Source organism: Aptenodytes forsteri, unplaced genomic scaffold (assembly GCF_000699145.1).
Source record: "Aptenodytes forsteri isolate BGI_AS27 unplaced genomic scaffold, ASM69914v1 Scaffold84, whole genome shotgun sequence".
Lineage (NCBI taxonomy): Eukaryota > Metazoa > Chordata > Aves > Sphenisciformes > Spheniscidae > Aptenodytes > Aptenodytes forsteri.
Window position 1 is genome coordinate 819,546 of NW_008795492.1, and position 12,395 is coordinate 831,940.

General features: G+C 43.7%; 1 protein-coding gene across 1 annotated transcript; it reads left to right on the top strand.

Moving 5' to 3' along the window:
- Positions 1-7,627: 7,627 nt before the first annotated feature.
- Positions 7,628-8,578, top strand: GPR139 (G protein-coupled receptor 139; the record flags this gene model as incomplete). The annotated part of the gene is made up of 1 exon (XM_009281620.1): positions 7,628-8,578. A coding segment is annotated over one exon (951 nt), but the record flags the coding sequence as incomplete, so codon positions are not given.
- Between the last annotated feature and the right edge of the window lie 3,817 nt (positions 8,579-12,395).

Sequence of the window (12,395 nt, forward strand, 5' to 3'; positions counted from 1 at the left end):
GAGCACAGGAGACCTTGCACACAATTCCATTTTCATTCTGCAAAATAAAGATATACGTATGTAAGGATCCTAAACCCCAATGCCTGGCATGCTGTTGGTGCTGTTCTGGGAGTGACTTGATGGGAAAAGATGGTGTTGGGTTGCCCCCCAGGACACCAGCGTGGTTGTGCAGAGGGAATGAAGTAGAGGCAACCAAGTAGGACCAGAATTAGCAGTACAGAAGATGACCACAAGGAGTTTTATCCCTTTATCCGTGGAAGAGGAGAGAAGCGTGCCTACTGAAACACTAAACACATTTTTTTTTTTTTACTGAAATTGTTCTCTTCTACCACCTGAAACAGAGTCCCTGGAATGTACAGTCATTTAACTTCTCCATCTTTTCAATCATATGGTGCATTGACTGCGCGGATAGGTGCACTAGAGATTGTTTTTGGTTTCAAGACAAATTACCTGTCAGTCAGTTACATCAGACTAGGATATTTCACAAACATTTGTTCATTCCAGGTGTGTTTTCTTCAATGTCCAGACTAGCACACCAAAGAGTGATATATCTAATGTGGATGCAGTATATTCTCCAGGGGGGAAATAAAGCCAAACTGCGATGGTTTTGCATAGTCCGTAATTTCCTGCATATTGTATAAAATTGGCATAGTCTCTGAGAAAGCTTGGCCATGGGGTTTGCAAGCATGAGGCTCCTATTGCATTAGCTAATGCTTTAGGAAGGCATAAAGACTTTGTGTTTGTTTTTTTTTGTAAAACCACAATCAAAGGTAAAATCTTCTTAATTATTCATGTTCAGTAAAGAATTCATGCCAGTGCCCTTATGAAGTCACGTCCTCCCTCCATCCTAGTCATCCCATCAAATACCTTTGGCACCTGCCTCAGTGCTTTGGCATTTGATATCAAAAGGGTAGAATGGTTTTGTCATCCTCAAGCTCAAGTTACTCAGCTTGAGACCTCTTAAACTTCACTGACAGCCTGCATTTAGAAGCCACAGACACCTGCCAAATGAGACACCTGAATTGCCTTGAAAAACCTCTGTCTGTCCAGATACGTTGCATGAATAACCAAATTCCTTTTATGATTTCTGCATTATTTTGCAGATTGCTTTTTCTCCTTCCAGCGCCGATTTTCCATTAGAAAGCTTTACTGCTCTGGTAGCAAGATGCAAGGCTAGGTGTTGAGATGTGAGTTTTAGGCATTTTTACCCTTGTGTGGATGCCTCTAAGAAAGACTTCGGGGGGGAAAATGTCCAAGAGTCATTAGAGGCTTTCTGCACTGTAGGCCCAGCTCAGGAAAGGTGGACGAGGAGGGTGAAGACAGCAAGAGAAGAACCAGATCCCTATCGCATTTACACACGTGTCACCGGTGAGTGCATACCGGGCCTCCCCGCATCTTAGCCTAGCGTTCCTTCTGAGCCATTCTCATATTGCAGACATAGCCCTAGGGAACTAGGGAAAAAAGCCTACTCCAACAGTCTAGGAAAGTCAAAAGCAATGCAATGTAATTGCACGTCTGCCAGACAAGTTACTGCACTTAAGCCTGAGTGGTTGGCAAGACTCAAAGTGAATACTGGCCATTGGCATCTCCACGCCATTACCGTGTCTGTGCCCTCCAATGGCAAGGAAGTGCTTTTGGCTGGATTAAAATCCTTCTCTGGCCTCCATGACCCACTGACGGCTAGTGCCAGCCGCAGGGCAGAGTACCCCATTCATGGCATCCTTCCCCAGAGCTGCCTCAGCTAGTAAAAATGCAGTCAGGGAAAAAAACAGCCCTGGAGGTCAGATTTCACCATCAGAATCTGGCCTCTGACACCAACTCATTAATTCACCTGTGACTTGCAAGCACAAGGCCATGCCACGTTTTCTCTGGCAGTCACTAACCCGGTCTCCCGCATATGGAGGGGAGTTTGGGTTGTCCTGGGCAGGAGCTTGATCATCCTCTACCTCCAGGTTCACTTTCGCCCTCAGAGCTAGCGTGGTCTGTCCCTGCACATGGGATTTCTACGCACAAACCACACGAGAGTCTTCCTACAAGGTGTGAAACCTCCTCCAGTGGCAGTCCTGCATCTGTGCCTGCCGTAGCTTTTGTGAGACTCATTTTTTGGCTTAGATCCCTCTCCATCCCCTGGAAGATGATGCAGGCACTGGCAGAAGGGGCTGACAGTTCTTCCCCCCGAGGGTGAGTGGGTACGTGCCGTTTGGCAGTGCTCAGACAATTGAACAATAAATAAATGAATTTATTTTAAAAATCAATCCTCACAGGAACTCTTGGGGAAGGAAGAACTTGTATTGCACTAACTATATTCTATAAATATAATTTTACGCTTCACAACGGTTTAAGGAAGGATCTCAGGATACGATAATAAAAGAGAAGAACAAATTACATTAGCCATGAGCAGGCACTGTTCACAGAGGTTGTTCCCATCTGCTGTAGTGTTGAGTTCGACCCGTACCAGCTGTAAGAGGAAAACATGGAACTGCCTATCTTCTTTTAAGGGCAAATCCAGGGGTTATTTTAAAAGACCACATAACCAGCTATAGGCAACATCAGTCATAAACACGTTTACTTTGCCACAGCTTTTTTTTTTTTTTTTTTTTAAAATAATTCCTGTTAGGTAGCCTCCATCAGAAATCACCCATTGTCACCATCTTCTCCAGAGAGCTCCCACACGAAGTAAGGGCTGAATGCCATCCTCATCTCCGATCTGGTAACTGTTGGCAAAAACCTGTTAGTAATTGCGGTCAGATCTGGCTGCTGGACGTGGTACCTGTTTACATTTTAATATTGCCTCCTAGCTTAGAGGAAATCATCTATTCCCATTAAGCCAAAACACCACTTTTTTTCACCATATATTTTTAGCATATTGTACTTACAGTCTCAGAGTTTCCAAATCTAAGAAGGAGGTGTTACTTACATTTTTTTTTTTAAGGCAATTTAAAATTTCCCATTTGTAAACCGTCTCTCTCTGTGCCCGTCAGGTTACTAATGCAAGGCCTGCAGAGTAGTTTCATACATTGCACAATAATTTGTAGGGATCCTAGCAACAACTGTGTTCGGTAAAAGGTGTCTATTATATTCAGTGACCTAATGTTTATCACGCTCAGTAAGCGACACTCATGGCTACTTCATTTAGGTAGTTTATGATGCTGAACTACTGAACGACACAGCGGGCCTTATTCCCAACACAGCAGCGCTACCACTTGTGTTGTAAAGGCTATTTCACTGCACAGGCTGCTGTGTACATGCAAAATGCTCTCAAACAAACAAAACAAAAAACCCCCCAACAAAACCAAAGCCCAGAAACATACCTGTTTCTTCTTCAGACAGATACAATTGCTCCTGCTTAATCTCACACACGGTGATAACAGCCAGTGGAAGGAGCTCTGTGAATCCCCCGCAAAGATGGTGGTTAGACACTATTTGAGCTATGACTATAATCGACAAAACAAAAAGCTGGGGAAAAAACTGTGCCTTTAGGTCACAGGCAGTGCTTTGAGGAGGCACAGAAGACTGCACAGGCTCTGCAGGCAAGGCAGCATGGCTTTGGTACGGGAAGCAAACCCAAATCCACATGAGAACCAAGGTTACTCCTAAAGGATGATCCCTCTCAGATACGTAGGACCTCCAATGGCATGAATTTCAGTGCTACAGTTTGTACTCAGAAGCTGATAAAGTCAGAGGAGATGTCAATAAGTGTCCCATGATGAAGCCTGTCTGAGTTAGAAGGTTGCCGTATGTCTGAGCAGCGTGGACCAATGGTGTTTGGGTGTCAGAGACCTTCAGATGCTGCAGTTTGTATTCAGAAGCTGATAAAGTCAGAGATGTCAATAAGTGTCCCATGATGAAGCCTGTCTGAGTTAGAAGGTTGCCGTATGTCTGAGCAGCGTGGACCAATGGTGTTTGGGTGTCAGAGACCTTCAGATGCTGTGTCTCAAAGGCATCCTCATGACTGAAGGGAAAGAATTGAGACTGCCATTTCTTACAGTTGCTTCTCATCATCTGCTAGTAGCATCTCAAGGCTTCAGCCAGCTAGTCTCTAATCAAGCCCCGGTTCTCAACCAGATATTTATAAATTCAGAATACTGCACTGCAGCAAGCGACACTGGCATAAATTCCCATCTGTCATCCCCTAATCAACTCCCAGCACAGTAATCAATCTCTTTCAAGTTCAGATGATCTTAACTACTTAGTATCTAAAAAAAACACTGCAAGAAATGGACAGTATACCATCCAGGACAATTTAGGGGCACTGACCTATCCAGCAGCTGTAGCTCCATGTACGTTACAGTAGAAACATTTTTATATCTCCATCATCATGTCTGCCATAGTCCTCATCACTGACTACAATATTAGTGCAAGAATTAGGATAAACGAGGTTAAAATGTGGTTGCAAATGCTCTTCCATCACCTTTCACACACAGTAGGTTAATTTTTGCCCACAGGAGAGCTTGTGGGGCACTGAGTAGGCACCCAGGAGCCACTGAGATGCTGGCACAAGGGCACGGTTGTTCACACAGAGCGATGTTCCTACCCATTTCACTGAGCTTTTGGTACTGTTTGAGGACACACCAAGGACCAACTTAACACTGGCTAGGAAATGGGCGAAGGATGAGCTCATCTTCGCTTTCCTTATACAGCATGCAGCAGGAAAAATACTCCCAAACCCTGTGCTAAGACACTGTCATACTGGCAACTTTCTGCTGCACCCCAGTATATATCTGTTTTCACAAATAAATGATATTACTATATTTCATATCATCCAGCCAGAAAAAGCCCTAATGTGATCCCAGGGAAAGTATTTCCAATACAAGATACTGTAACCCTTGCAGAAAAATTGGATAGAGCTTGCATGTACTTTGTCAGATCAATTTTCTAATCCGGCTCACCAAGCAAAGTGCGCTGGCGTTAGACAAATAACTTGCATTTCAGTACATGCTGTTACCGCCGTTGCTGGGAACCCTGAGAAAGGTGGGGGAGAGGGTACAGAGGAAAGCACTGCTCGTAAATCTGCTCCTGTAGGAAAATGGGAGTGGGGTTAGAACCAAACAGCAGGACCCCCACAATGGGCAGAAGGGGTGGGGAGCAGGGCTGCTGTGCCTGGACATGGCATGGCTTCAGCATCCCTGCAGGAGCTCCTCTGACAGGCCAGTTACCAGCAGGGACCAACGTCCTCAAGCATCCCCCTTGCTGCATGCTGGCTCCAGCTGCTGGAGTGAGTCAAATCCAGAGGATTTAAAGAGAAGATGAACCCCATGGGTCACACATCCAATATCTGCAAAGCCGAGCCACTCGGCCTGGCTGGCCAAAACCAACAGTGGCTGCACAGTCATGATAAACACTCCGGCTCGAGGATTTCCTTGACAGTACATCACTCACTGTACCTCTAAGGCTCATCAGCAGGCACCACGGAGGCATTTCATAAGCAAGTAAGTGAAAAATGACACAGCAGTTCTGACTATATCATCCCCCGTCCCCCACATCTGCTCTGAGCTGAAATCAATGCAGTTGCACCCATGTTAACAGAGGGCAGAATTGGGAAAATTCCCCTGAAGGTGATTTGAGACAATACTGTTGAAAAGATCATACTTTTTTTTATTTAAGGAAGGAGTCGGTTGATTGTCATGTTCGGTTTAGTTTTGTTCCAAGGTACAAAATTAATATATTAAGTTAATACAAAAATAGGTGACACTTATGAGGGCTATTACTCAAGATCATTCACTCTGCTGCAGTTCATTTCCCTAGCGGCAGAAATCTGCTCCCAGACAGCAGGCTTTTAAGGCATTTATGAAGGAGGAAGTCTTCTCCAGCGCCAAGTAAAACAGTTAAAAAAAATGAGCATTTTCAGTTATAGGACATATGTCCTAGGTCATCATTACCTTAATGTCAGCAACTTCCTTTCTCTCTGATTTAAAGGAATCCTTACAATTATTGTTGATTTGTTTTGGGAAATCCATCAAAGCTGGCAGAAATGTTTGAAGCACTGAATGCACAGAAGAGGTGATTTATAGAACACTTATGCAAATGTCAAATACAAACATTTGCCAATCTCTTATACAGTAAACCAGATCTCGGATTTTTAAGTACTACTTCAGGTATTCTAGCCAAGTGATATAAACTTCTGATGGGAACAATCTTGCCTGTCTCATTCCAGCCATACCGCTAGTAGGAATAATAGGATTTTTTTTTTTTCCAATTCAAGACTACACAGTAAGTTCTAGTAAACACGAGCAAGTAGTTAAATTTTGGCTATGTCTTAGTGCTCCAGGAAAGCTCTCAAGGACTGCAAGGGCTATTTGTATCCATGGTGGGGAGCTCTGCCTGGCCAGGGGCTGTAGGACTGAGCCCTTAAGAGCATCTGTTATAGCACTGGTTCAAGCAGCTACTAAAGTGTATTCTTTAAATTGAATCACAGCTTTAAAAGACTGAAGCAAACCAGACAGTGAAACAGCAGAGATGACACTTAAGCACTTCACCACAGTATTATTTAAGTGTCATGCAATACATCTAGGCGTGGTTTAGGTGATGGGTCTGTATTGTGGCCAAAGAGTTGCAAGCAGATGCTTTTTCAGGAAACTCGGGCATGTTTATACTTGGGCTGAATCAGAACATCCATGTCTGATGTGACCAGCAGGGTTTCCTTAAAGGCTCAACTGTATCACTCCAGAGGAAAAATGCCTCGTAGTTGGAGAAGGACTTCTAAAGAGCAGCTCTGGATAAGCGAGCAGGTCTTTGTGGAGCAGGTCATTTCAGTGGTGGGAAGAGAGGCACTTCCCCAGAGCCTATCTGTAGGCGATCAAGTCAGACAGGCAGGACTGAATTACAGGAGACTCATCCTGGGCAGAGCTGAAAACTTCAAGTGCTGTGAAGCACCTCCAGCTCTCAGGAAGAGCTGAGGACACGTGTTTCCCTGGAAGTCCTTCCCTCGATTGGGATCCCACTCAGGCCAGAGAAAATTACCTAATCCAGGAGGCTTCGATTTCAGCTCTTTTTAGCTGGAGTTCAAAACTAAAAACAGGGAGGCACCACAAGCTGGGACACGGAACAAAACGTCTCTCTCCAATGCCCACCTTGCCCTTCTCATTTGTCACTTGTAAAAAAAAAATGTGAAAAAAGCAAGGGGGGAAGTAAGAGTGCATGTGTGAGATACTAGTTTTTTCTACTGCTGCTCCCTCCTGCTACCCCTGCCTCCCTGCACGTGGGCAGGGGTCCCAACAACCCCGGCCAGGATGCTCCTGCTGTGCCTGCAGTGGCAGCAGAGCCGACCAGAGAGCAACAATGACAGAGCCAAGGCCATAACTCTACCTCTACACCTGCTCCAAGGAGTCAGCAAAGGGCTGCTGGACACCACCTAACCCTGTATCTGGAGTGAAGGTCCGGACTCTCTCCCTGTCCCTCATCCCGGTCCACCAGGACACTGAGTGACAGCATATCCCACAGCTGGGAGCAGGGCCACACGTTCCTCTCGTTGCAACAGCTTCTCTCTGAGGGACCCAACTGTAGCGTTTTCCTTTTGGTTTCTTGGTCTTTAATAAAGGCGGTCATGTTGCTAAGTGCTTGAACAGAGCTACTGCTTTAAGCAAGTGCTCAGAAAAGCTAGTGTTACATCTTAATAGCCTGACTCTGTGTTTCTGTCTCCACAGCAAACATCTTGACAGTCATCATCCTTTCTCAGCTCGTGGCTCGCAGGCAGAAGTCCTCCTATAACTATCTTCTAGCTCTAGCTGCTGCTGACATCCTGGTTCTCTTCTTCATCGTCTTTGTTGACTTCCTCATGGAAGACTTCATCTTAAATAAACAGATGCCTCAGGTACTGGACAAAATAATTGAGGTCTTGGAATTTTCTTCCATCCACACCTCCATTTGGATTACGGTTCCACTAACGATCGATAGGTATATAGCTGTGTGCCATCCGCTGAAGTATCACACAGTCTCCTACCCTGCTCGTACTCGAAAAGTCATTGTAAGTGTCTATATCACCTGCTTTTTGACCAGCATCCCCTACTACTGGTGGCCCAACATTTGGATTGAAGACTACATAAGCACATCAATGCATCACGTCCTCATCTGGATCCACTGCTTTACTGTTTACTTAGTGCCCTGCTCCATCTTCTTCATCCTGAATTCCATCATTGTGTACAAGCTGCGACGGAAGAGCAATTTCCGACTGCGAGGGTACTCCACAGGGAAAACAACAGCCATTTTGTTTACTATAACTTCTATTTTTGCCATACTTTGGGCACCAAGGATAATCATGATACTGTATCACCTCTACGTATCACCCATAAACAACAGCTGGGTGGTACATATTGTGTCGGACATTGCCAATATGCTAGCACTGCTGAACACTGCAATTAATTTCTTCCTTTACTGTTTTATTAGCAAAAGATTTCGCACAATGGCAGCTGCCACGCTGAAAGCCTTCTTTAAGTGTCAGAAGCAACCTGTGCAATTCTATACAAACCATAACTTTTCCATAACAAGCAGCCCTTGGATTTCCCCGGCCAACTCTCACTGCATCAAAATGCTAGTTTACCAGTACGATAAGAATGGAAAGCCTATAAAAATATCACCGTGAAAAGGGCAATAGTTGGAGTTTCTGGGTGCAAGTTCTTTTCAAGTGGTTACATCTTCAAGATGTAATTTGCTGAAATTGCTGTTTTGAAGAGTGGTCATTTGATTTCATTTCCTTGGGAGACCGAGGGCAAATCAGACTGTTAGGAGGGAAACAGGAGCACTCGATTTTAGGAGCAAAAGTGAGAAGGCAAATGCCTCCATCTCTTACATAGCATTTTGAATATGCTTCAGAGTTCAAGTCTTAGTGTTCACACTCAAAACGTTTTGCATCCCAGCACCAGTGCACTCCAAAGTCATTGGAGGGGGTAAGCCACAACAGTGTTTAATTACAACCTTTTAAAACACAACAAAACCTTACTTGACCATGCAGTTCACTATCGACAGAGCAAACGGATGCTTTTATGTACTGTGGAAGGTGCCATTTCTGGTGTGTGCACTTGCCAAAAATGACATGTTGTTTCTGACATGAAACACCACCCTAGTCTTGCTGTCAAGACCTTGTTGCAGGCGGCAGCCCGTGAGACACGAACTGTGGCAAGCCCTTTTTGGCTCATTTGAACAAGCCTCGAGGACCGATGTTGCAGCCTCGGCATGGAAAGCAATCCTGCAAGCTGCCAGTAGTCATACGTTAAGTTGTTATTTAAGAATGCGACCGAGACAGGGGAGCTGGAGGGAGGGAGGGAGGTTTCTAGAGCCAAGAACAAAAGCAGCATCTTTTCCCAGCTATTTCAGTTATGGTGTCTAAAGACTTTCAAGTGCGAGGCCAAGTCCTGCCTGATGCAGAGCTCCCACCAAAGCTGCTCCTGCGAGGTCTGGAGTGATTACAGCCTTCAGATTCCTTCTTAATTGTTAAAGATTCTCAGTTATCCCCTGTGTTCAGGCCTTTAAGGATTAACATATAAAACCTCAACCTAAGATTTTCTCCTGACAGATTATGCCATCCTATTGCAGATTTGCCATTTAATTGTTAAAAAACTATTTGTGAAAGAAATCCATTAAATCCATTAAATACCCAACAGCAGTAAAAACATAGATCAGCTTGGACTGAGGCTTTTAAATATTTACCTTATTTAAAGTAGCTTAACTTCTCTTCCTTCACACTCAAAAACCAGCATCCCAGCAATGCTGAGTGTAGAAAATGAGGAGAGAAGAGATTTACAGGAAGGCTGAAAATGCATTTCTTTTAATTTCTCTCCTTTTCAGACCTTGGCATGTGGTCTCTGAGCCACGTACCACAACCTTTTTACTTCTATATTGGGCACTTAATGCAGCCTTACTGAACGTGAGAGCAGACTTCCTTGCATGGTGAACACGAACACAAGCACAATGTGGTCAGTGGACACAGCAGCTTCACAGTAACTGCAAATAAAGAGCAGCCCGGTGCTAGCACTGCGTTTGCGCCTGTGTCCATCTCTATTGCCAGCGGGGAGCTCGTAGTGACTTAACATAGCAAGGTCCCCTGAGAAGGGATCCAGTCAATCCCACTTTGGTGGCATCTGACGGCTGAAAACATCTCAAACTCATGGATGGCTCAGCTTTGGTGCATTTCCCCTAAGAAACACCAAGTCTGCACGAGTCCTGCTGAGGACAACAGCCTGGTTCCCTTCTGCCACAAAGGTTGCATTTGCGCACCGACTCGTACTGGTGTCCTGCAAGAGCAAAACCCACGCCAAATCTGAGCACGCCTTCCCCAGGAGGGAAGAGCAGCAGAAGGCACAAGCCATGAAGATCAGGACCGCAGGCAAAGGCTGGTTCATGCGTGGAGGAGCTTTCTCAGGAGAGATAGAGGCTGCTCAGGTAGGTCAGGAGCAGCAGGGGCAGGATGCCCAGTGAGCACGCACCACCTGGTCCTCTCCCACCAGCAGAGCCGTTGGGCTGCGACATCTAGCCGGCAGCAAGAGCTGCTGGGCACTTCTCTACGAGGTGCTGGAGCACCCCATGGACCACGCTGGTTAGAGCAAGGAGAGGGGCACGTCTGGGGAAGGGGGGAGCCCACCGAGGGGATGCTACCCACCTAAATCTCCCCAGATTCAAAGGGAATGAGGAGCCCCCTCATCCTGTAGGCTGTTTGTCCCTATGATCTCAACAAAACTTCACACTTACTTGCAATAATGAAGCGTAAAAGGGATGCTCAGCCTTGCTGTATTTGTCACAGCAAGGTTAAAATTACTGCTCCCTTTACCAGTGTTTTACAGAAATTAAGTTTTGTGGCCATGCCTTCTACCCTCCTCTCAGAAACCTCTCTCTGGTCTTTGTCAGTTGATAGTAACCAAAGTTACCTTATGAAAAAGGTACTGTATGTTTCATTTTGGGAAAACGCTGTATTTATAACTTATTTTTATTCTAAATTTGTTATGAGGAATGCTTGTCTGAGTTACATGTGAATGAGTCTGAAGTGCAATATCTATATAGATAAGTGGTTCATTTTTGAGAATGTATCTATTGAAAAAATTATTTATACAAGAAATTCACTATTCTACTTAATATACTAGTAACCTTACAGAAAAAAGTGAATGTTTAGGGCTTTTATTTATTAAAAATTTTCAATTAAGTGCATGGCATATGCTGCCATTCACATGGTGTGATTTATTAGTTTTTGTAACAATGTTTATCCTGCAAACTAGCAGTGTCATCTGATTTTTCCTGTCCTGATGATGTATTTTTGTAAATTACCATATTTAAAACCAAAATCTTTCTGCCTGAATATTTTATTTCCCACTAAAAACCCATTAAACTGTTATAACTTCATTTGAAGAAAAACTCGCAACCCTTTTCCATATCATTTTAGAAATGACAAGGTGCAATTTACATGTACAGTGAATGGGTCATTTAATTTCTGATAATTTAGGGCTTTAAGAGCTTACTTCCAAAGCCCCTTGAAGTCAAAGAGAAAGTTGCTTGTGGGTTTTGTGGTTGGTTTTTCCAACCCCCATCAGTTTAGGAGGGCTTTGGATTAAGCCGTATCTTGTTAACAGACATTTGAAGCCTTCTTAGAGTCCAGTTTGGATAAAGCCTTGACTTTCTAGTCTGCCATATGGGAGCTGCTGTTGATAATACTTGCCTTATTTTTGGTTGTGTGAAGCATCTTGCAATGACTGTTGCTAACTAGCCAATGTCTTGCTGTATTATTCGTACCTCCTAATTTTCCAATAGTAAAAACTTAACCAAGCACATATAGTGTCATTATTTAGGGAAAAAGTATCCTGGAGACAAAACCATCTTTGTTGTGGAGGTGGTCTTTTGTACTCTATTTAAATAATTTATATTTCAAATATCTACAATTAGAAAAAATAAGCTGTGAATGGACAGTTTTACAATTACTTATAGGTGTATGTCCTTGAAGACCACAGCTAGGAACAAAATACTTTTTAGATGAGTTGCTGGTATATAAAATTATGGGACCTATCACCTATTTAAATTGTGAATATTGATATTTTCATAAGTAGACAATATATTGTGTTTGACAAACCTGTTTGTATTATAATAAATTATGAGATGGTGCATAACTTACTACTGTGTTTGGAGCTACCGTTTGATTTATAGATTCTTATGATATACTTTTGATTTATAGGTACTTATGATACACTACAAATACAGTCCTTGGCAACCATTACTCAGTAAAACATGGCCTTGGATTATGGGTGTTCATTCATTTGTTGAAAAAGGAAATCTGAACTGTAAGATGTATAAATTATTATTGGCTCAATTCTTCATTTTGAACCAAAGTCCCAGCTGTTGTAAGTTAAGTTTAGCTGTTAAAGTCAATGAATCCCTATACCTAATACCAGTGGGAAGTTGGACCTGAGACAACTTAGACC